This window comes from Bombus bifarius, unplaced genomic scaffold, assembly GCF_011952205.1.
Source record: "Bombus bifarius isolate JDL3187 unplaced genomic scaffold, Bbif_JDL3187 scf7180000008050, whole genome shotgun sequence".
NCBI classification, from domain to species: Eukaryota; Metazoa; Arthropoda; class Insecta; order Hymenoptera; family Apidae; genus Bombus; species Bombus bifarius.
Genome location: NW_022884416.1, coordinates 479,253 through 506,063, shown reverse-complemented (window position 1 = coordinate 506,063; position 26,811 = coordinate 479,253). Strand labels below are relative to the sequence as shown.

The following is a 26,811-nucleotide window of genomic DNA, read 5'->3' as shown; positions in this document are numbered from 1 at the left end:
CTTGGATTATGTTTGTTTCGATTCACTTTCGACGGATGAGCGTCACGTGTTGTTTTGTGAACTTCGCAGGGCACTAGACACACTTCTGCACGCTTCGGTTTTCGGGCTAAAACTGATGACTGATTTTGAATTGTAATCTGCTTTTTTTAGACACCCTAAATTTCGTATCCGAAACATCTATACATCTATATCAGGAATTGTCTACCAAGTAGAAAAATAAAACGATTCCGTTTCTTAATAGTAGCTTTATTATTTAATCGTTTATCAAAACAGATTCCATAAACTAAAAATGTGTGTTTATCCTCATATCTATATATGCATATATATCGTAGAATAGAATCATCTTCTTGCTCTGAATCATTTGAGACTCGTTCTTTGTCAAAGTTCATGGTTTTGATTAATCCACAGGGGGTGGTAATCGTTGACGACACTTATTAAAGAATCGGTACGCTCTGTGAGATCGTTTGTGACAACAGAGCGTACAAATTCTAAAATAAATAACGTAACACAGTCGAATTTCGAAAAACTGCAACTAGATATGCAGCCGTTTTTAAAGAAACTCTGAGAATCTCTTTCACGTGCTGATACAAGTCTTTGGATATAAAATATTTACAATATAAAATATCCACAGGTAGAACATCTCAAGCAACATTTCCAGTCTGATTTTCTATGTTTCCAGCCTGTGTTCGGAAAATCCACCGTTTACGACGTAATATATTTGCCCTATAGGACTATGCGTGTCGCAATTCAATTTCTCTCTCTCGGTAATCATTATCATGCCACCGTGAAAGCAGAAAAAGGTGCGTTGCAATATGAAACTTTTAACAGGATTTATAATAAAACGGACGGGAATCTGTTGCACGATAGCACAAATAAACGACTTATTTTGTTAAAGCTAGAGTACAAGCAGACAATTTAATAAATGTATACATTTATTACTCGATATAGGATATGCATTTAAAAAATATCGGCTAAATAACTTTGATAAATGGTTAAAGTATACATATTTATTGAATATTTCAACATACTTGGTTATGGTTTGATCGCACTTGGCTGTATCTCTGTGTATCTCTCAAAGTGCTTCTATAACGACTAAAAAGTTCGGATTTGCGTCGTTTAGTCGCAATTTACTTAAAACTTGTATTGTTCTTATCTTTTGTTATTTCTTTTTTTTTTGTTGCAAATAGTCCCAGAAGGTTCGAAACTTTCTAGTTATTCGATTCGAATCCTAATAATAATAATATCTACTTGCACCCTGGTACTTGAATCACTGAAATACAATGTACAGAAGTAGAACAGCTGTTCTATTCCCCGACCTTCTACACGAAATCCAATCTTGTCTTGACTCTACCACGTAATTTCTACAATGATTACATAAAGGCTACGTAATTGTAAAAAGCATATTCTTTGAAATTATTGAGATCATCTACCTAACGGATGATTCCTCCGCGACACAGCTCTCCACTTTTAACATATAGTTACACGTTTCTGTGTTGGTGGTGGAACGTTTCTACAAATTTAATCAAGCACTCGATGCGGTCTTGTAATTGGCAGAAATCTCGACCGCGAGTACGCGGTCCACCGGAAGCTCGTGAAAAGTGTGCGGTTGGTCGAGTTTCTACTTCCATCTCGTTCCTTGCGTCGAGGTTTGAAAACCAGCAGTTGTAGTCGACCAAACTATGTATTTCCATAGAGAAGGGAAATATCAAGTATTATTTCATTGCAACGCGGGTGATTTGGGTGTGTAGTGTATGCAGCTGTATGTACAGTGGAGCGTGTACAGTGTGTCTTGTATGTATCGTGCTTCTTATGTACCTTATTTGCAAGAAAACAGAGGCTATATTGAACGTTTACTGTAATATAAAACGATCGTTATCCTTGATACGATTGTTGTGTGGTCAGCCGCGGACGGGACGATCGCGGTGCATGTGTGAAATTTATATAAACATCGTTTATACCTGCTACTATGTTTATACTTGTTAGTTATTTACAGAGGCAAAGAATTCGAGGAAACGTTAGTCCTTTCTACTCTATGCAAAATTTCCGATATGCTGTCAAGTCTATTCTCGACTTTCATTTTATTTTAGCTTTAAAAGTCACTCCTTAAATTTTGTTACATCTGCCGCCGAACACCCTGTATATATCCATCCGATGAGCCAGCTTGACCACTTTGCTCTTTCCACTTTTGACCACTTTTGTCTCTCTTGCTCTTTCGTCTTAAAACTTCGAGAACTGTTAATTCCTTCCACGATAATTAATAAAATGAAAAATAACAGAAGAATAAAATTCTTGCACTCGAAGCCACCGCTACATAAATCGCACATCACGCTAAATAATAAATCGTCGGAATGCAAATTATTAGTACACTCGCAAGAATTTATAATTCACCGTAAAGAACAAATGAACTTTCATAAAATTCTTTTCCCTTTCTAGTCTCACACTCTACTTCGTCTCTTACCACCATCTTTCTAAACCATTACAGGAAGAAAAAAGAGAAGACGACAGTACGAGTTTATTCATTCACCGAAGCGAGCGAATAAAGTTTTGCGCAACTCTTCTTAAGTTTTTAACCTTCTGATCTCGCATTTCCCTTCGTCCTTCTCTTTGCGCATACTATTTACTCTAAATTAAGAAACGAAAAAAGAGGAAGTAAAAAAGGACAATTGTCTTATTTAGACGTATGTTTTTTTTATCGGTTTTTATCTCTCACGAACCTCTTTAATAACGTACCTACCAAAACAGTGCCGGAAGCGAGCGTCGTAACATCTATACTCGCAGCCACAAACAACTTTTTCTCGCGAAAATCATGTGTCCACGTGCGCACGTCGGTCTTCGTTTGCGCGACACGCGTTTCTTCGATTTCAGGCGCAAGCTTGTCTTTTTTCTAATTTCTCGTTTACTCCGTTCTTTATTCTCGTCTACTCGTTGACCTTTGCCAACTTATTAAGAGCTTGGAACGATGTTAGATTTATTATCGTTACAGACAACGACTCCCTCGTTGGATATAGTAAAATCTTACACGCTAAACAAGTCGTCTAGAATTATCGTGATATGGCGTTGCAACTCGTTAATTTATTGTTCGAAAGCATTTCATTGATCTCGTTCTCTCTTCTCTTCTTCAATGACTCATTTCGTCCTTTCCTTCTCACAATCCTTTCTCTATTGTATACGTATAACAATACGAAATGATTCGAGGTAGAGATCATTAAAAATCTATGTTTTTTTTTACTACTTTTGATTTTTCTTAACCCTTTCGTGGGCACAAAATTTTCTTCGACGCTACTAATTTTTGTAAGAAAGCAACAATTTCAGTACAAAGCATCGTATTCAATAAAATATATTCTATGTTTGTTTTCATTAATTTATCTCTCTTTCTTTCTACCATTGCTTACGAATAAGGGTAGTAGATGCTTATTAATTATCACACGTGTAAAATCACAATTTTAATACGATATTTTCGACATAAACCATATTAAATAAAACGTGCGATTAGTTCGGTAAAACCAATTTATCTCTTTCCTTTGTACCATCCCTTAGAAACAAGGGTGGTAAATAATATGGCGGTAAATATCATCAGCTGTGCCGAATATATTTTATTAAATTCATATTTATACTAAAATTTGATTTTCCGTTTTCTACGATTGTTTACGCGTTTGATTTAGCAGCATAGAGGAAAGGGGAAATTTATTTTCAACTATTTTCGCCGCCTATGAAAGGGTTAAGTTCAATCATCATGCACGCGTGTATCATATGTCTGCGTGGAAGATGGAGGTTTGAGCCACAACGATCGTGAATCTACGCGTACACCACTTTGCGTTATAAAAATACATGGATAAAGTGTAAGCGATACTTGAACTGGCAATCCACGACGATTGTGCCCGTAATGCGAACATTCTTTCTTTACTTCAAAATATCATAGAATTAGGATATTCGTACTCGATTTCTCCTGCGTCTCTGACGAAACATCTTTCTTAATTAATTATCAAATCGATAACTCGTGTAGCTTTTCGTAATTCAAGCCTGAAGCGCCTTATTGCTATCGGATTTAAACATTGGAAGCTTCAACGAGTGGTTCGTGTTGTGTCGTTGTTAAGTTCAATTCGTGATCGTGTCTTTCGTTATACTAATTGTAAGTACCAGAATATTAATTATATACACGCATGTATATAATTAACTATATATAAGAATAGTTGCGCAGAAGGATATGGTGTGAATATCGGAAGAATGACGAATATTGCAACGTGACAACGTTTGACAAATTTCTAACATTTGTACCATATCGCATGATACCGTGACTTGACAAATTTCCAATACTGATACCACTGAATATTAAAACAATTTTCATCATCGTATATGCATGTACTTTCCTTGATGCGCCTTGATATATTTTTACGTCGGATCTCGCCAGACGAGAAATTTTTATTTCAAATTCCATCCCATTCTGCGCTAACTTTTCCACCTTTAATTCTTTTTGTCGTGTACATGTTATACTATTTCTCCGTTATATCCATTATCTATTCAAATTCACAAATTTCCATTGCAGTGCATAATGGCAGTACCTAACCCAAACTTAATCTAACTTTTTCATCGTGAATGAAATAACGTTTCATCAAAAACCCGCGACTAGGTAAATCCGCTTACTTGCGTTATCTTCCTAAAGAAATCGAATAATTTAAATATTTACTTTACGCTTCACAGTTTCACGTTACTATATCTACCTCGAAACATTCGCCCAACAATAACAACAACAATCGGTCGACATCCATGACGGGAAACTGATTAAGCGTTAAGTATCGTTTACGCTAGACTCAAGCTAAGTCTCACTTTAGATAAATCGTCTCTTGGCCTAATTTCACAAGAACAGATATGTAATCGCTAGTAAATTTCTGACGCGCTACGTTCGTGATCTTTTTTTTAGATTTTTTAGTTTTTCTTTGCACTCGTTCGCGAAACTGATAGATTACCGTTTCCTCTACAGTTTTGTGACTCGCTTGGCTTACTCTTACCGACTAATAGTACTACTATGAATAGTACTACGTTCATACTGTTTAGGAATTTTCAGACGCTGGTCAGCGGAGAGAAGAGAGCGGATGCGCTCGTTTCGATCTCGATCATGTGACCGAATTCCGTGTTTTAAAAATGATGACAATTGAAAATAAGTGGCACTTTGTTTCTTACTTAATTTGTAAAATTATTAAAAAAATCGCGAGCACGACGGTTTACCATTTAATAAAAAAAAATAAAGAACTTGGTAGAGAAGGAAAATTTATGCTTTTTTTAATTTGATTTAAATTTGTAAAGCCTAGAAAGAGAGAGAGAGAGAGAGAGAGACAGACAGACAGACAGACATGTAATCCGGTGCTTCGGTGATAGAATGGAACCGGAAACTACCTCGTGCAACAATCGCTACTCTCGTAAATACTCTACTCTTGATAATCGATTCATTGTTAGACGAATGATCTGTTAATTGACAGACCTTGTGAGCAGTGTGGAAATAGTGAAATTGTGGAAAAATTGAAACTGTTGATTGAGAAGCTATTCCTTAAATTTAAAATCTCACAAGATTCCACAGGGTGATTTCCTGGTAGATTTGATTTAGCAAGAAAGGAAAAGAAGAAGAAGAATGAAAGAAAGAAAGATATAATGTAGAGAGAATTGAAACGGGGCAATGCGCTGTCCCCTCACGCCAACCAATAACGTACACGCAGTTTGTTTTAATATCTCACGCGTGCGTTCGTTAATTACAATTATTAAGGCTACTTCAAAGCGGTTACAAGTTACAATACGGTAGTAGTAATAATCGACAAACTTTCCACTCAATTTCGCCGTCTATCGGTCTTTATCTCTACTATGTATATATGTGTGTATATATATATATACACATATATATACACATACATACATATATGCATAATTCAGTTTATGTATAATCGGTGTGATGTTTCCTGTTTAGTGTCGTTAATCTTTAGTAATGGTAATAGTTAATCGTAATAGTAGTGATTAGTAGTAATTAGTAGCAATATAGTAATAATAATTCACGATAATAATAATAATAAATCAATAATAATAATAGTAATAATAATCCATAGTAATAACGTTATCATTATTATCCTCACTGTTCCTCGTTAAACTGTTGTCTGTATGTAGGTTACATAATATACATTGTATGTATATTCACGCGGGTTCAATTTTTTTTCTTCCGCGGTTCCTATCTTTCTCCTCTTTCAACTTTCATCGCGTTGTTTACCCGCAAATCCTCCATCTTTTTTCGTTCTGAAATCTTACGATCTATAGAAAGATGGATCGACCACGAACGATCCAGCCAGTTTGGGAATCCCTTTATCTTCGCGCTGTGTTCTTTTTTGTTTCCGATTTCACGTTTGGCGCTCATTCGCCATCGAGATCACGAGCACGAGTTTCTTGTGGTCCGACATATTTTGCCTCGAGATCACGGTGACCATCCTTGCTCGACTGGAATCGATAGTCGTCGCGGTTATATTTGGCTTAATATTTCTTTTGTTTGTGCTTTATTTTATATTTTTGTCTCCCTTCCGTTTTGCTTTATTTTATTTATTGATTTGTCTCGTTGAGAAAAAGGATCGGATGAACGTCGTGGAAGATTGGAAGGAGCGAATCGAAGAACATATTTCGAGTATCGGGAAAGGTTCAGCGAAGAAACAAAAAAGCAGGCGTTACGAAGGAAAATGTGGAAGAATAAGCTTGGTAAATGGAAGAAGTTGAGGAGCCAAATGGAAAACCGATTGTAAAATGAGCAGGATTCTGAGGGAATGAAGAAATCGAAAATCGATTATCGAGAACCAAAGGAAGTCTTTTAAGGCGGGAAGCGGAGAAGTAAGGTTTCGCGGCGAACAAAGAATACGGGGAGGGAGTAATTTTTCATTGAAAATGAAAAGAAGATCATCGTTCTTGTTAAATACAGAATGCCAAGTAAAATTCACTTTCGACAGAGAAATCTACCGTACTCTTCGAGCCTCCCAATCGACGTAAGATGAAAAAGAAAAACTACTAAAGTCGAAGTAAAAAATTGAACGATGAATAATTATAAATTAGAATATCTGCAGAGTTTAGATAAATCAAATACAATGTAAACATTTAATTTAATAAGGCGGCTTTATCCGATGCAAGTATAAACGTGGTATAATTTATGTTTGTTTTTCATGTTTAACAAAAATGAAACGATATATCAGTGTGGTAGTGATAAATAACTTCTTTTTTAAGATTATTGTATTATTTTATGTGTGTATGTATTTATACATACATATGTACGTACATACATACCTACATATACCTGTATATAAAAACATTTCCAATATTTTCAGGTTATTTTTTATACATTTAGGTTCATTCTTTGCTCTAGATTTATCAACAGGTTTAGATCTATATTTTCGGTAGATTCGATCGATATGTTTTTGAATATCGTTTATTTCGAAAATAAAAGTTTTCTATGCGATATAGCTTGTTTAATCCCCAAATGAAACCTATAACGGTTAGTTGATTAAATAATAAATATTCTATAAATACAAAAATTATATTTAATCATGAATCGTGAATCTAAATAGTGAATTAACTTAGTTTGATCAGTTAAGAAGTTGAAAAATTATTCCACGATACTAAAAAAATGTTCAAAACGAGTACATAATACGAATAAGATATCGAAGTACACATTCAAAATCTCGAAGAATGAGTTTCATTGGTTTAACTCGAGTTTGAGCGGACGCCTGACTGAAGAAATCCAACGCTCATAATGGCGACGGGACGCAACCGCGAACGGGAAGTCAAGGAAACACAGTGATGGAATGGAAAGTTTTGGAATAAATCGAATGGAAGGATCAGTAGCGAAGATGTTGGAGGCGAGCAACAGCGTAAGAGGAAGAACATCCGAAGCCGAATTTACACCTTTCCTCCAAAGTGAAATAATGTAAATTCGGCTTGATCGATGGAAATTCACCGGTAAGACCGAGTTTCTTCTTTGTTGCTACTAAAATTTAACTTTGTCTCCTCAGAGGATGAAATAAATGTAAGAACTCTTAAAATTAGTACTTTCTGTCTTATAAGGAGTATCTTAGCAACCTGCTTTGTCGTCAATTTTTATTCGAGTATACCGATAGTTGAGAATTTATGGAACAGTATATAGGGTAACTACAAGTTCGGTATGATGCTCTTCTTCTAAGAGTGTAGATGCAATGGTAATGAATATTCGATTCGTTTCGCAAGAACATAATAATTGCGTCAACAGAATTATTATATAAAATAATTTACTAGGCAACATATACGCCGGCGATTATAATAATTACGATGCTAAATATTTGAAAACTTAGAATATACGTTTAATTTATATAAAAATATGCATTTAGATTGGGAATATGTCGGAAATGTTTCGGCCGGGGAGAAGAGTACCCGCGTAAGAGTTCCTAGGAGAAGAAAGAAAATTGAATTTTTTCGCAATTAGCCTTATTTGTAGAACGAAATAAAAGTATTTTAAATGGCTAATATAATAAATTTAAGTTGAATAAGATCGTTCCTACTTATATTTGAATTACTTTTAACCACAAGGAATGATAGCACTTGGTTGTTTATATTTTGTTGTTATTTGTACATGAATTTGTTCGAACCGAGTATTATACTAGTAAAACCATGTTCATTAGCAAATACAGTTCTCCGATAGATATTTCTTTCAACAATGAAAAGATAAATTGCTGCGGGAGAAAAGAAGAGAAAATGGACGAGAATAAAAGTCATGAAAGATTTTCCATTCGTTTAACAATATTATCCTAAATGATTATCATTGTTCCAATCTCGTGACTAAAATCAATTCATAGAAGAAGAAGAACAAGAAGGAGAAATAAGTCGTTGCTATTAAGAAGCAGAAAATATTTTGCATTCGCGAGGGGTGATTATAGGAAATTATCCAACGTGCAGAAGAAAAATCGATTAGGGTAGGAACGCGATAGGGTTTGGGCCGATCGATCGGCGACGACTATCGATTGGTCAGCGTCCAGTCAGCAAGAGGGCCAGGACAATAATCGACGATAATCGGTTAGCGCGGTGATTCTCGCGTTACAGGGATCCCGTTGCTTCCATTCGCGGTCTCTTGGTCGCCGGAAACGACGTATTAGCCACGAAGCATCAGGAAGGCCGCCATCGTGATCGCAAGCATCGTCAAGCAGCTGCTAGATACGAACGATGGAGCTGAGTTGCAACCGTCTTCCTGACAACAGTACGTCCTCGTGCTCCAGGCCTCTGAAACAGTACGATTTATTCTTTATTTCATTTCCAAGAATTATTACGCGATCGAGCTTCATAATAATTAGTATCGAGGAATTAGTTTGTTTTGTCCGATAATCGAATCTTGCAATATTGGACACCACACGGATTTTAGATTCAAAATTTTAGACTATATTTTTTTGAGAATTTCAGACGAAATTATTTGAACGCTTGCTACAAGAATTAGACTAAATTTCTTTTGTTCTAATACGAATAAGAACGTTTCAGAATATGAAAAGCTATCATTTGAGGGGGAGGGGTGAACAATGATATTATTAATATATTTATTGTCAGCACAATGTAATTTATATCATTAACCATGATATTAACCAATATAAAATCAGTTGTTGGACTAGTCCAATTAAATATAGTTCGTTGTTAAATAAAGTCACTGCTTTTATCATTGTTCGAATAATCCTCTCCCATTGAATGAAATTCGAAAAAGCAGAAACACGAACCATCGTAAAAGGCGCGTACAGTAACGGAAGAAATAGAAGAAGCGGTTTCGTGAATGAAAGCGTTCACGCATCGTCAGAAAATAAGGCAATTTCTTCTAATCTGAAAGAACCTTTCTCCCCCTTTCCGCCATTGAAAAGTAAGGCAAATGAGAAACTTGTTAAAAGTAGGCCAGAGGGACGAGAAAAGTTATTGAAACAAAAGAGGGGTAAAAGACCTCGTTAAGAAGGAAGGTTCATCGACGAAAGGATTTCCGTTTAACGTTTACTCCAATCGAATCGTGGAGAAAAGTTCAACGAATATCAATTTATAGAGGAAAGAAAGGAAAAGAAAAGAAAAAAGAAAAAGGGCGGGAGATAGACGGAAATAAAAGATAGGAAGAGGAAAAAGAAAAGCGTATTGAAAGTCTGAAATGGCGTTTTTCTGTCTATTCGAGGAATTCCTTGTTTTCCGTTCTGAGTATGGGAGAACTGTTTCTGGCAGCCGTTTCGCCAGCACAGCTGGTAAACAAGAATATAAATCGACGGCGACATTTAGTGTAGTAAAAGTGGCGTAAAAATTTGTCAAAATTCTTCCGTGAAAGGTAGATGAATGAGAAGGATGAAGAGGGGTCGCGGCATTATACGAGAGTCTATTCGGAAAAGTTGTTTCGCAACTAAACCCCTGCCAACTTGAAAATAAAAACTAAGATAAAAGTCGAAAATACACGTACAGGATAAAACAGATTGTAGCGAAAGAGGTGAAAATAAAACTATGTATTTGAAGCAACCAGACAGCAAAGTTGTCACAGAGGTAGGCCAGAGGATCTGGTGAAACAGAATTTCCGAGAGGGTTGAGTGCATCGACGCGAACGCTCCGTTTTAACATTTTGACTATTTTAACGCACTGGCCGATTACAAGTTTACAAAAGTGTAGGCCGGATTTTCAATTTGAAAGCGTCTCATCTACACTCGATCGCGTTACTCGAATTTTTTCCAACGACTTGCTTCTCTTTTTCTCTCGTTCGTTCAAGATGTCCAAAGCTCCTCAACTTTTTCCCGGCAGACATTCGACACTCTATTTTATTGGGATATTGACGGGTGAAGGTCACTTACCCCATCGATAGCCGATTCCATGCTTTTCGAGACCATTGCTCCAGTTGTCTGACTCTTAATTCTTATTCCTTTCCATTGCTTTTTTTCAATGATGCGATCGATCGATTTGAATTCTGATTAAGACTCGTTTGAAGTTCGTTTATCGATTACTTATGTGTCCACGTTAGAACATTTTCTTTTATTCTATGCGACATCATTGTTGCGATAAATGATAATCTCTCAAGATTGAAAATTATTAGAGTTTCGATATGATACGATACAATGATTCAGGTTTAAAATGTTGAAAGTACGTCGCGTCGTTGCTATATCGTGGAATAATAATAATAATAATGATAACAGAGAATGAAAATGTTGTGACGCGTTCGCGAACCCCCAGGGAGTCATTTTCGTTGCCGGAAAGCTTTTTAACGATAGTGTTACGTCGCGTAACACTTTACCTAGACCAGGCCACACACCGCGGGCAAGATGGCAACCAGATGTCTTCGGATACTTACTGCGTACCCTCAATAGTCTCAAGTACCTTCCATAAACCTCAGGAATTTCCTAGTCGAGGTCCTTCAAACCGAACAAACATCTGTTTCCGAAGCATTTCTAAAGACCATTGTCTACTACGGCTCGACAAGGGAAAGTTAGTTTTTCTAACGTACTAACCACGTCCTACTAACCACTTTCTATCGAGGGTGGCTAAGACCCTTCCTAGTCCACCAACCTTCGTTTAACCAATTAACAACGAAGCCTATTTCCCTCACTCTCTTAGCCAAAATCGTCACCAACAAATCCGATGGTCCCATGCGCTAGACACACCCATCCTTAGCTTTCCTCCGACACAGCATCGTCTCCCAAGACAGTACTGATTTTACATCCTTCGAATGGTCAACATACTTTGACCGGGAATACACCCGTAGATCAGTCACTCACTCATCTCGTACATACGCATCAGCGTAACTATCTTCTTTACAAGTTGTTAGAATAAACAGTGATATATAACTTACTATGCTGTGTTACATTCATTTAACCATCTCTGTTATCTTAACCGAAACAGGGGAAAGACTAATTCGCGGCGTCGATTAACCGAATCGTAGCGAGAATTTACGCCTCTCGCTGACGCGTTTTCCTCGCGACCGCGTCTCTCCGCGAACGGTCGTAACAGATAAATTCTCGACGGAGAGGCCACTAAATCGATTAATCTATCTATTTCTCGTATACGTTCGTTGATTCAGCCTCGTCTACACTGTCGACTGTCTGCATATTGTAGTATCGTGGAAATTAAGATATAAATTTTTTCCCGATTACTTACAATTTATTAATAATGAATTGAATATACAGGTATTAATTGGACAGAAAACGATGTTTGTTTAACTGAAACTAAATGCGATACTCGTATCTATCTTAAATAACTTCACAGTTATTTGGCAACTCTCGTCACGACGAATCTCTCTCTCTCTCTCTCTCTTTCAACTCCACAACACTTAAACGACTCGATTAGCTCTCTCAATTCTACTCTTCCATGTCTCGATCAACTCTGATTCTCGCCACACACTCACTTTTCGACTCGCACACTCTGACCTCTCGGTCATCCCTCCTTGAACCCGAAACTGTCCTTCTGTTCTAGCGTTGTTTATTGGTTTTTTCATATCTCTGCAAGAACTAGGTGACTTTAGTCACATAGGCGCCCTTAAATGTAGACAAACCACAGAAGGACGACGTACACGGTTTTTTCTATTTTCAACCGACTTCTAATCAAACTCTTTTACGATATTACAATATATCGTACGCCGACAGTCGACAAAAGACGTATCGAGACTGTCTGCAGACAACGTGATTTGTCCACTAGAAATGTGCCGGATAGCCAGATATACCTCGGTGTCGATGAGTTAAGGATATGTTGGTCTCTTTCTAAAATGCGAAGAAAAGTAATTAAACGTTTTTAAATCTTCACTTTTAAACGATAAATAAATGCATGCGTCCACAAAAAAAAGGAAAGAAAAAGAAAAATGAAGTCGACTTTTTTTCGATTTCCCAACGATTCTTTACGATATATCTTTACGATAAGAGAAATTACGTGAATTTGTAGCAATTTTGATAAGCAGCGGGATTTTCAAATTTTCTACTTTCGTCTCTCCTTGCCTCGATAACGAATGACAACGCACAAATCACATAATGGATGTAAGTAGAATGGAAAGAATTGGTAACACGAATGTTAGAATTGATTGGATTAAAGAAATTGATTAACACAGTTGGGAAACTCGGTAAACGGATATAAATGAAAAAAATGTAATGTTATTATCACAAACGTAAAATTTTTAGTGCGACGTTAAATTTATGGACTTTTCATTTATTTACCCTGTAGGATGCTATACGTCCTGTTCATTCTAATCTAAGATTTCAAAGGAGATAATAACTCTTGAATAACGAGCATATAATCCTTAGGAATATAGACTAACATGCAGTACGTACGTATGAGTTAAAGATTGATAATTCTAGTGTTAAAGTTAAAGCTAAGACTTTTCTTCTTACGATTGGATCGCAGTAATAGATCGCGATAAACTAGTAACGGGGATGCAACTCACCCTTCTCTGTGCACACTGGCACGCAGTCTCGAACAGTTGAGCCCTCGCTGACATATTTCTGAAAGAAATAGGACAAATTACTCGATTAATTACTTCTATACAGTTCAAGCTTTGTTGCGAAGCAATGTTTTTTCTTTTTTTTTTTTTAGAAAATAGATAAGAATGATGATAATAGTTACTCATTGTCGGTTGAAAACGATAGAGAAGTCGATAGCGATTGACGGTATAAAAATTGTTTATGGCACTGTACTAGATGATCGTATTGTAAAAGTTTTAATAGCGTAAAGGATTAAAATAATTTGTCTAGCCATATTTCGATTAACAAAATCGATAAAAACGGATCGAGCCTTTTGCACAGCGCTGTATGTATATGTATATGTGTATGTGTATGTAATCGTATATTGGAAAAATAATCAAGAGACATCTAAACGACTGATCAACACGAGAGATGTGTGTTAGAGCGATCATAAACCATGCTATGAAATTTCTATCTTGCTTTCACGTGGACAGTGTTGATAAAGAATATGTTGATTATTCGGTATCGTGGTTGGGAAAATTGTTAGGTTAGGAACAATTTTTCCCGTTATATGTATGTCGGAGAAGAGTCAGGAACAGGGTTGTGGGCGTTTGATAGGCCTCCCTTGGAGTTGGCCATCGTTGCGTGATAACGAAGATACGGCCTGATGTTACGAGTATGGACACTACCGATTCGACAATCAACAGCGGTGGTTGGGCACTTGCGATGTTAGTGACGTTGGTCTTAGGTTCGATAACGAATCCACGGTCAACGGGATGAAAGGTATACTTGCTCTAACTCAAACTCACTGATCGTCAGGCGCTGCTCCCTTCGTCGGTGGGATCTCAAGAAAGAATGAATTTTCGTCCCAATGGTGCCACAGAGGAAAACTATGATGGGGTGTGTCTAAGGACACGAGATCATCGGATTTGTCGAGTATAGCCCTCGTTCTGAAAGTAAGGGAGATTGACGTCGCTGTCAATTGGCCAGTTTGGGGCAAAGACCGTCTGTCCGTTTGGAAAATCTTAATTGCCGGAAAAACCCAGGTTTTATAGCGGGTTCTCGGGCTAACTGGACTTGTGCTGTGTACGTGCCTCAACATCGGGTATTCATTGTCCGAAGGAACCGTTGGAATGTTTTACTGTCAAGTACCTCTATTGGTATTTCTTTTAACGAGGGTCATACTATAATTCCACACCTTTGTTAGGCGAAGCGCCCGCCCCGTTGACCACGGCTACGTTTGGCGACTGATGGTCGCCTTGAGCCCAAGTTTATTATCACAAATTGCAAACAAGTACAATTGGGCAGGATGACGGCAAATTGTTTAATTGCGACTGTAAACTTTAATTACGATTTTACGGATTTTCCCGAAGTTCCAGAGGGACGGCTCCGGTGTCCTTGGCTAAATCTTATGATTTAGTTGACTAAAGTCCTTCAAACAAACAGTCTTTGTCCCAGCTACGGGAAAATAGGAGAGACCTATTTTTCAACGAACGGCGTCTCCCACTAGCCACTTTCCTTCGAGGGCGGCTGGCATCTTTTTCTAACCACCGATATGGAGATTGACCAATTAGCAGCAACGTCAAATTCCCTCACCTTCTGAACGAAGGCTATCCTCGACGAATCCGATGATCTCGGGTCCTCAGACACACCCCATATAGTTTTCCTCTGTGGCATCATCGGGACGGGAAATTCATTCTCTCTCGCGATCTCATCGACGAAAAGAGTACCCCTTTACGACCAGTGAATATTACGCGTCCTACTTAGATTTTGTGAGCACGTTCATCTATCATCCCATCGACCGCGGATTCGTTATTGAACCTAAGATCATTGTCATTAGTTTCTCGAGTATCTAATTACCACGGTTACTTGTCCAGTTCTATGATAATCGTATTTGCATTAGTCGAAGTCTTCTCTATTGCATAGCGACACGTGTAATCCAAACGAAGATTCGTTTCACGCCCCTAACCCTGATTCTAATGTAAACCCGACATATATATTTGTTAAGTTGTCATGGTAGTTGGAGTTTTGCGAGGTTCGTTTTCTAAACTCAAGTATGTACATCTCTTTTCACAGATCAGTGTCCGTATCATTCCATTAAATTCATCGTCTTTGCTTAAAAGATATCGAATACGCTCCATGCAATTACCCGCTGTTCTCGTAGAATTATTACTGTAACGAGTACACGACGCGCGATGAAAAACGAAGAACGAAGATCAATATTTGACGTTAAATATCGTTCAACATCACGACAGGACGTGTCGGTAAAATCAATCGAGTTTACACGTTCATGCGACTCGCGACGATGTCTGTGACTCGCAATGATACAAAACAAATACCTACTTTATTTTTTGATTAAGTGGCCGATTCTCGTTGACTCCGTTTTAGGAATCTTATTCCGCTCGAGCCGAGCTGTAATTTCCTTGGTTCTCTTCTTCTATGTGAAATTATAATACGGTGCGCGGATTACCCTTACTATTTCCAAACTTTACTACACGGATCGTCTTTTACATTATTTCAGAATCGAGAAACAATTAATCGATACTTAAGTGTTCGGTTGATTTATTCACTGTCTCTTCTTATCACTGTCTACGATAAAACCAAAATTCAGACCAACGGTATATATCCGAAACTATAAAAATGTCGATATCCAGATAGATGTACAGAAGTAGACATTCAGAAATTCCGATATACGAAAAAGCGATTTGCCGAGGAAAGTAGACGTAGATGTTTGACGAATTCGCACTAAGGCTTCACGCCGGTACAAGAGGGGCAGAAGAGAGAAAAGAAGAGTTTAATTTTTACGGGAAGAGGATAGAAACTTTCAACTCGGTTGTGTTCGTATGATTAAAATTTCAACAAATTTGTGTTTTACTAGTGGCTAAATTACAACACGCTGCTCGTGTCCGTGCGGATACAAATTTCGCTCGATATATTAATGGCGTACAAGTTAATGGAACTGGTACGTGTACATGAAACTTGTCATTAACTGAAGATAAAATCGTTACAGTTACCGACGTTATACGATTAAAAATGATGATTGATCATGTATTAGCAACTATAACTTAATAAGTTACGATTAGTAGCAATCTTAACTTCCGCCCTACATTTTCTACAGTTCTCACAGTTAAAATAAAATTTATCAATATACGTATGTGCTACTAAAAACCGCGAATGGAAAATCCCAATGTGGGGCTTTCATACTTGCGTCATATTTTTACAACGACTGTCGTCGACATGAATAATGTATAGGTAAATAGAACGGGAGAAGCAAGAATATTACGGAATTAATCGTAAGTAAGCCCGGTAGACAATCACAGACCAGTCTGGCTCCAATATAAATTCAAATTTCACCGAATTCATTGTGCTCCTTTCCACAGAGGCGACCGATTACGAGTTAATCCTCTTCCAGTCTCTGTACTGGAAAATTCGATTTCATTTAAAAAAAATACACACGATACTAGCCCTACTTTTAAATTCAATCGATTACGTTTTTCATCGAAAATAATGAAAAAGACATTGCAGGAGACGAATTCTAGATACTTTAAATAATTTAAACTTTGATACGTATGTATATATACACGGGAATATTTTAGTATATTTTCCCTTTTTTATTCAAATTGTCCTAAAAACGGACGAGTCTAAGAATTAAAATAAACAGTATTCATATTTGTTATATTTATCGTTTCAACCTTGAAATTTTTCCGCTCTTAACTTTATTTGACTCTCACATTTTCCGTCTAACATGAATTTCTTAATGACGATAGACTGAAATTTTTTATCCAAAATTACAACTAAAATTACGGATACAAGCTCTTTCTTTCTTTCCTTTCGTTTCTTTTGCACGTGCGTAAGTACGTACCTATCGTGGATCGAGGCATAATCCAGGAGTACGAGCTACAAACAACCACGAATATCGACTGTCGTTTGCGCCGATAGATAACATAACACAACACTGGCAAATGCACGTAAACGTATTATCGAGTATGACTGGTTATCGTTGCGGCATTTTCCGCGTGGCATTCGATACCCCAGATTATTATAGATTCTCTCTTACCGGGCAATGAAATACATGGACGCATGTATTAGGCACGAAATATACCTGCTTTTTCTTCTTTGAAGATGTTTATTCGACCATTCGCGGAGAGACGCGATCGCGAGAAAACACGTCAACGGGAGTCGTAAACTCCCGTTACGATTAGATAATCGACGCCACGAACTGATCGATCCCCTAATTTCTGTTACGATAAAAGAGGTGGTTCAATTGAGTTTACACTGATTTAACAGGTATAAATTAGTGTTTATTCCAACAACTTTGTAAAGAAGATAATTACACTGATGCGTATGTATAAGTTAAGTAAGTGATTGATTTAAGGATAGAAACCCGATGATGACATGTTGACTATTCTAACGATGAAGAATACGTAAAGTAAAATGACGATGCTGTGTTGGAGGAAAGCTAGTGACGGGTGCCACGGCGACACCGGAATTATTATCAAAGCCAGCATTAAGCATTACGAGCTTCCATCGTTCCAGAATGACTACCTCCAAGATATAAACGTAGCGATAGAAGATTGCCATGGTACAATCACCACTTCAGCAGTATACTGTCCTCTTAGACACTCCATTTCTAAACAAGACTTTGATAATTTCCATCATGCACTGGGTAATCGATTCATAGCTGGAGAAGACTATAACGCTAAACATATCCAATGGGGCAGCAGACATACCACAGTAAGAGGCAAAAATTTCTTGAATAGCATAAACACCAACAGACTCAACTACCTCACCACTTACTGACCCACTGACAACAAAATATCTGACTTACTTGACTCCTTCATAACTAAAAATATCTCGCCAAGATATGTCCAAATCAATTCCTCGGCGGATCTCTCTTCTGACCATTCCCCCGTTATAGCAACAGTCGGTCAACAATTATCGAGAATCCACCTAATGGCTTTATCCAACTCACCAACTGGCAGCTCTTTAGAGAAGTCTTTAATCGCTCAACTTCAGCCTCAATTTCACTAAAAACAAATGAAGATATCGAAACAGCCACGGAATACTTAAACACGGGCATAACAAACGCTATCCGCTCCTCCACAACTACTAGGACTTCTATCAGCAAACATGAATATCCCCATGACATATGAAAACAAATCGCAGAAAAACGTAGACTTAGAAGAATATGGCAGAGTCATAGAACACCTGACGACAAACGCAAACTAAATAATGCAACTAGGAATTTAACCAAAATCATTAAAAACTATAAAAATTACTGTTTCCAAAAATATCTCGCTAATCTGTCTCCCACAGCTGACTCCAACTACTCACTATGGAAGGCTTCCAGGAATCTTACGCGTCCCCCGCAAATAATCCCTCCTATCCGCTGTCCGCAAGGTGGATGGGCGCGTAGCCCTATAGAAAAAGTCAACCTGTTTGCTAATCACCTATCTAACGTATTTAAACCTCATTCCTCCAATATTGCCGCGGAATACGTGCACTCTCCCTTCCAAATGTCTCCTCCTATTGAACCTTTCACTTCTGTAGAAGTTACAGAATTAATCCGTCGCCTAAATCCCAGGAAAGCATCGGGGCATGACCAAATAAGTAATAAAGCAATCAAGGAACTTCCCATAAAAGGGATTTCAATCATCACATCAATTTTCAATGCAATCCTTTGTCTTGAATATTATCCGAAGCCCTGGAAAATATCAATGATAACTCTCATCCCTAAACCCGGTAAACCGATATACGAAACTAGCTCCTATCGCCCAATCAGTCTTTTACCTACCCTGTCTAAACTATTCGAGAAGATGCTCACGAATCGACCCCTTCCACTCCTAGAGGACTTGAAAATACTCCCAGATCACCAATTCGGCTTCCAAAAACAACATTCAACAGTAGAGCAAATCCATCGCATAACCCATACGATCCGCCAAACCCTCGAAAAGAGAAAATATTGCTCAGCGGAATTCCTAGACATTCAAGAGGCATTCGAAAAAGTATGGCACGAAGGACTTTTATTCAAACTAAAGAAAATCCTACCACACACCTACTACTTCATCCTAAAGTCCTACCTAGCCAATAGACAATTCATGTTTAAATACCTAGACGCCACAACCACAACATTTCCAATAGAAGCTGGCATACCCCAAGGTAGTGTCCTTGGTTCCCTATTGTTCTCCATCTACACTGCCGATTTACCAATTTTAACAGAGATAACCATAGCGACATTTACTGATGACACAGCGCTATTAGTATCCCACGCAGACCCGATAATTGCATCCTCCACTCTCCAGCGATGTCTCGACTCTATGGAAAAGTGGTTTCACAAATGGGGCTTCAAAATTAACGAAAAAAAATCTACACGTGTAACATTCAAGCTCCGAAAACAAACCTGCCGCCAGGTCACCATTAACAATATAACAATTCGTAACAAGGATTCAGTCAGATATCTGGGCATGATTCTGGACAGGAGATTGACATGGAAACAACATATCATAGACAAATCGAAGCAACTCAAGGCTAAACTTAAAAAATTTTACTGGCTCATTGGCCGTCGCTCTAACTTAAGCACTCAGAGCAAAATAATGCTATATAAAACCATACTAAAACCTGTCTAGATCTATGGGATTCAACTATGGGGAACAGCGAGTAACTCCAACATAGAAATCCTTCAACGAATTCAATCAAAAACACTAAGATCCTTAATGGATGCACCTTGGTATGTCACCAACGAAATAATCCACCGCGACCTCAAGTAACCCATAGTCAAAGAAGAAATAACAAAATGTAGTAATAGATATATCAAAAGAGTTAACAGTTAATTACTAGGTTACGTCGGACTAGATCCGCAGGCTAAGAAAACACTATCGGTTAGACCTAAGCACTAGATTTAGCTAGATATTTCTAACAAGTAATATTTACGTATTTATAATATTATTATTTATAAATTATACTTACTTATAATGAATTAATAAATGTATTAACTTATTATAAATAATTAGCCATGTTACTGCGCCACGACAGAGAAACTTTTTTCAAAATTCTCAACGCGAGAATTGATTGTAATTTTAATAAATAAACAAAAAAAAAAAGTCGGTTCGGGTGCGTTGCTATTCTTTCTCTGTACCTTCTTGCACAGGTACATCTTTCTCTGTACATCTGCTAATCTCCTCCTTGACCGTTAGTATTCCCAGGTCTTTCCGAATGTCCTCGTTTTTAACGTACCATGGGGCGTTTACTATTGTTCTAAGAATTTTAGCTTGCATTGTCTCTATTTTACTTATATAGCTCATTGCTGCTGTCCCTCATAGTGATATTCCGTACGTCCAGATTGGTTTTATGATCGTTTTGTATATTTTTAATTTATTTTCTATGCTTAATTTGGATTTTCGACTTGTTAGCCAATGTATTTGTCTCCTTGTTGTCTGTATTTTGTCTATTATTGATTTAGTATGCTGTTCCATGTGAGTTGTGTTTCTAAATGGAGTCCTAGGTATTTGACTTGCCTTGTTTGTGATATGTGCGTGCCGTTCAGTAGGATGTTTAGTGGTATCTTTTTTCGCAGTGTGAATGTAATACGGTTGCATTTATCGAGGTTTGCTTTTATTTCTTTATCTTGCAGCCACTTTTCTATTTTTGTGATATGTTCTTATAGTAATTTGACTGTTGTTTCTGGGTTGCCTGACTAGTACAGCTGTGTCGTCCGCGAATGTCAGTATTTTGCTATTGGTAGTTGTTGGCATGTTGGCCGTGTATAGTGTGTATAGTATTGGTCCTAAGACGCTTCCTTGTGGAACCAACCCCTGCTTTGATGTCTTTAACTTCGGAGTATGTGTCCTTGATTTTTATTACAAAGGTTCTGCTGCTTAAGTAAGATTTTATTAATTGGTATATTTGCTCCGGGAATTGTTTCCTGATTGTTTGTAGTAGGCTTTCGTGGTTTATTTTGTTAAATGCTTTCTCTATGTCCATAAAGAGGGCTGTATAGTATTGTTTGTTTTCTAATGTTAGTATTATTTCTTTAATGAGCCTGTGCATTTGCTCTATAGTGGGCTGTTTGTTTCTGAATCCAAATTGGTGATCTGGTATTAATTTTTCCTTCTCTATTATCGGTTTATGCGGTCGTATATTATTTTCTCTAGTATTTTGGAAAACACAGGAAGTAGTTAACTGTAAGATGCAGTTTGGTGTGGGTCTTTGCTTGGTTTAGGTAACATTATGATCTGTGCTAGTTTCCATAGTTTAGGAAAGTATTGGATTCTTAGTATTGCGTTAAATATTATTGCGATTTGTCTTATCGCTTTTGGCGGACGGTTTTTCAAGATTTTGCCATTGATTAGGTCGATTCCTGGTGCTTTATTGTTTTTTGTTTTTTCCATTATGTTTCTAATTTCTTGTGCTGTTGTTTTAAGTATGGTGTAGTGCTTGTCAGTTGAGGCACTAATGGTTTACGTATCCTCGTCTGAGGTTGCTGTTATTGATATTGTGTGGTGTAAATGTGTTGCAAAGGTGGTTGGAAAATTCTTCAGCTTGCTCTTCGTTGCTTCTTGCCCATGTGTTGTCTGCTTACAGAAGAATTTACCAAAAATTTCGCTGAAAAGTCTATTCACTAATATTAATTGCAATGTAAAAAATGTGAAAAGTAGAGGAAATTTGTTCCACTTAGGAAACGCGCTGTGCATAGAGTTTAATATAACAGCAGCCTCTTGAACTCGCCTTTTATCCGTATCATCGACACACTGTTAGCTAGCATGGCGATGTTTGCTTTGATAGAATGGAAATTGGATGCGGAACGAGGTTTATAAAAATCGTTATTCAGATTAATTTAAGATTAATCTTCGGGTAGATGGTTGCATTAATGCAAATGCAAATAAGAATAAACGAGGGAAATAGAGATTAAAATTGTATGAAATAGATACGTGTAAAAAAAGATATTTTTTCGAAACCGAATCGATAAACCAAATTTCCCGTTTAAACCCAGCAATAATTATTTCGCAACAAAAATTCTAGAAATCTTCCCCTAAATTTTAAACATAATATTTTGAAATTTGCAATTGTATCATTACCTTCGCATCGTTCTACCGAATTTCATTTCCAACCGATGATGCGTCACCCGTTGAATACCTTTGACCGTTCAAGGAACGACCAGGATATCGCGAATCACGGCGATCGAACGACGTATAACAGGATATCGCTGATTGACAGTAGTTTACGGTGGCTCGATATTCGTCCACGCCTGTCGATAGTCCTAACACCGGTTCCGCGACTTGATATCGTTTGAAGATATCTGATCGTTCGTGAGAGATGGACAAATTTCATCGAGGTAAAATTATCGACCGCTGAAAATCAAGGCTGTGCAGATTTACAGAAATTTGTATAAAAGGGCTATTTGTAGAAAAAAAGGAGGGTTTTTACTCGTAAAAGTATTTGTTACGCCGGGCGACTCTCTGCCTGGCCCAGGTCACACACCACGGGCCAGACGGACACCAGATGTCCGCTCTTCCGTACGGCGTACCCTCAATAGCCTTAAGCACCCGTCATAAACCCGAGTAACTTGCCTGCTAAGGTCCTTCAGACCCAGCAAATGTCTTTTTCTAAATCAGTTTCTAAAGACTATTGTTTACTACGGCTTGACACGGGAAAGTTAGTTTTCTCACGTACGATGCTTCCCATAGCAACTTTCTATCGAGGGCGGTTAAGACCCTTTCTGGTCCACCAACCTTCGTTTATCCAATCCGAAGCAATGTATACTGCCCTCACTTCCTGACCTAAAATGGCATGAACAAATCCGATGGTCCCGTGCGCTAGACACACCCATCACTAGCTTTCCTCCGACACAGCATCGTCATTCAACTTCACTTCTTCTACATCGTTGGAAAAGTCAACTACTAAGTCTAAGCATAACGCGAATGTCAGTTCTCGATATTGTCGAGCATACATCTCCTCTACTAAATATATTTTAGTGCTACGTCCACTAATACACTAAATCCAATTATAAGAGCCCTGCTCTAACGTACATATCTATCTTATCTTCGTGCGATAAGTGATTATCTATCTATGCTCATCAGTGTAATCTAAGTGTTGGAAATATATAATTTATAATTCTGTGAATCACAGTGTTATACAAACTCAATCCCCCTATTATCTCAACGGAAATTAGGGGATTGATCAATTCGTGGTGTCGATTGTTATAATCGCAACGGGAATTTACGACTCCCGTTGACGTCTCTCTTCGCGATTACGTCTCCCCGCGATTGGTCGAACAAACAGTATTTCAACGCTTACGATAAACAAATTGTACTTATACATATATGGTATAAGAATGTATATTAAAGTTCGTATGCTTGCACGGATACTAAAGAAGTAGCGAGAGAGGCAGCTATTGTAATTTTATTGGTAAAATTTGAAATCGATTTAAAAGTGTACACATTACGTACATATGTTCGAAAAATACTTTTGCGAATCGTTGTAAGATCAAAGCGAAATTCTATTTCCATAGAAGATAAAATTAGGTTATTAAATATCCGAAAATTATAGCTGTATTTCTGAAATAAAAGAACTGAAACAGTAGTAGTAAAATTCACGAGACGGTCGGTAATTGCATTCCTGAAGATAACACCACCCTTGATATCGAAAATTCTCAACTGCTAGGAATTAAAAATTAAACGAACAAACGTAGCTGAAATTGTTGCGGCAATTGACAGCAGATACTACCGGACAACGACAGCGCAGTGATTAGCGCCTAACACTTGAAACATAGACCGAAATATCCAGGTTCAGTTACAAAAAAACAGACTGGGGAAAGTTCCAAAACCTACTCGAACAAAACTGCGATCTAAAAATCTACAACAACGTCAACCTAACAGACAGACAAATCGACCCATTCATAGACGAAATAGAAAAATATATACAAACAGCTCTTCAAGAATCCGTACCAAACTTAAAACAATCTAAATCAACAACAAAATAAAAAAAACTATAACGAGACAAAAGCTACGTACTATCGAAATTGGACAATCTAAAATACAACTATTCTTACGACAAAAGACTTAGAATTCCTAAAGTATCTACTATACAAAATAAAATCGGAACTGAAACAAGAATTCGCAAACTCTATAAATCAATACTTGACAAACAAAATAAAAAATATCTCCATCTCTGAAAGTGCCCCCAGAAAAAGCCTCGCTCATCCAAAAAGCAGGTATAGCGATACACAATACCAACAAAGACACCGCTACACAATACCAACAAAATATCTAAAACAACGCAAAAAACTAGACATTATCGACACCCACTTTTCCAAAACACACACAAAACGATCACATGGGTCGAGAACAACTAAACAGAATTATCATCGCCGAAAGAAACAAACTCAAAAATAAAATAGAACAAGACATAGCGTTAAATAAAACAGTCTGCACATTCTCAAACGAAAACACCTCGGACAACCCCAAACATCCAGAACCAGAAACAAACTACTTTACAAATTACAACCAATTAAAAATAATCTTCTCCAAACTAAATAACAACAAATCCTCCGGCTTCGATGGTATCCCGAACATTTTGTTCAAACGCTTACGTAACAAAATAAAATGGTACTACACAGTACTCTTCAACAATGCGCTAAATAACAGGTATTTTCCCAGAAAATGGGAAAAAGCCAAATTAATAGCCATTATAAAAAAGAATAAAGACGGTTCATCACCTGCAAACTTACGACCTATAAGCCTCCTCCCCAATATAAGCAAAGTATTCGAAATAGTCATAAACAACCCCCTAGCCTCCTCCTGCGTAAAAAATAACGTAATTCCAGAAATTCAATTCGGCTTCCGGCACAAACACTCCACAATCCACGCAATAAACAAACTTACGTCGGACATCTGCTGGACGCTTAACGCAAAGCAACGAGTAGCCGCCTGCTTAGGGGGGGGGGGGTAAGGTTAATTCGTAGAAAAAAAGGCATGTTTTTGTGAATTTTTTCTGACGATACAGTTAAAATTTCTTTTTTAAAACCAATAGTACATTAAAGTATGACATTCGAAGAATATTGTATAAAATTTTCACGGAGAAATATTAAAAAATACGGCAATGGCAGCAATTATTCGGACATGTCTCGGAAAAAAGTATAATTGTAGAACGTGGTGCTGGATCATCAGAAATCAAAAAATTAAAGTTCGTTCATTAGGTAACAGCTTTCCCCAGGTAACGGTGCGAAGATTTTTTCGAAATTTCAATTTTGCACTTTTTTGGAACACTTTGAAGGGAAAAACGCGATTTTGTGCGAAAATTTTCGGCTAATTTGTTATTTTAAAGTAAAAATAATTAACAAATTTGAAAAAGCTCTACAGCGTTACCTCGCAAATTATGTACAGAAGTAGTTTTCAAAATTTCAAAAGGATCGGTGCAATAGTTTTGAAGTAATTGGGGGCACCGACTTTGAAAACGTGAGTTGTGGGGAAAACGGTTCAAAGTTTTGAACACTAAAAAATCTGGTATAAAACGTTCATAAGCGAATTTTATCGGTTTACCTCTTCACTAGCGTAACAATTGTTGAAAAGACTAATAAAAAATCAATCATCCTATAATATTTTTCACGATCCTCCGTAATTTGATCTTCAACAGTGACCTATTTTTTTAGCTGACGCGCTATTTGTTGAAGTGCCTTCGTATTTACGTTTATGCGGAGGTACAATTTTTCTAGGTCGATATAATCTCGAACCAGTTGATTGTCTATCAGATCTAGTAACTTTTTTATGGCATTTTAGTAATAATTTAACACAAAACTTAATGAAAATGGAATATTTACTCCTACACTAAATTTTTTACTCTACACTGACAAAATATACAGTACAGGTATAAGGAGGTTTGTACTTAAGTCGTTAAGTACTATAAATAGATCTGGGGGTAAGATTAGGTATTATATAGAGAAAAAAATGTCTGCGAAGTAACAATAGCACGCTCGGGTCGAATAGGCAATATCATCCGACATGTATAAAAATACTCGTAACTTCGTCAATTTTGCTCCAATCGACTTGAAATTTTGACACAATATTCTTAAGATGTTATGCATTCAATTAAAAAAAATGCAAAAAAATCTTAAACCTTACCCCCCCCCCCTTAATAGACCTCGAAAAACCTTTCGACACAGTTTGTATCCCAGGTCTTATATACAAAATGATTAAGAAAAACTTTCCGCAATACTTAATTAAAATAGTCTGGGACATGATAACAAACAAAACATTCGTAATGACCGACGATTCACACACATCAAGCAAAGAATTCTCCATAGAAAAAGGTCTACAACAAGGAACAGTAAATTCTCCGTTACTTTTCAGTATTTACAATAGTATTTGCAAAACCAAAACAATAAGAACAGAACTCC

General features: G+C 37.2%; 2 protein-coding genes across 2 annotated transcripts in view; one reads left to right on the top strand and one right to left on the bottom strand.

The window, feature by feature from the left end:
- LOC117208064 (MICOS complex subunit Mic60) overlaps nt 1-26,811 on the top strand; it is an 80,475-nt gene that overhangs the window by 41,253 nt on the left and 12,411 nt on the right. The gene's annotated exons all lie outside the window — the stretch shown is intronic.
- Nucleotides 8,980-26,811, bottom strand: part of LOC117208067 (U-scoloptoxin(05)-Sm1a) — a 73,752-nt gene continuing 55,920 nt past the window's right edge. The window contains exons 3-4 of the mRNA XM_033448907.1: nt 13,406-13,463; nt 8,980-9,261 (exon numbers count right to left, since the gene is read on the bottom strand). Coding sequence (XP_033304798.1) covers nt 9,134-9,261; nt 13,406-13,463 — 186 coding nt within the window. The 3' untranslated portion in view covers nt 8,980-9,133. The remainder of the gene's footprint in view (nt 9,262-13,405; nt 13,464-26,811) is intronic.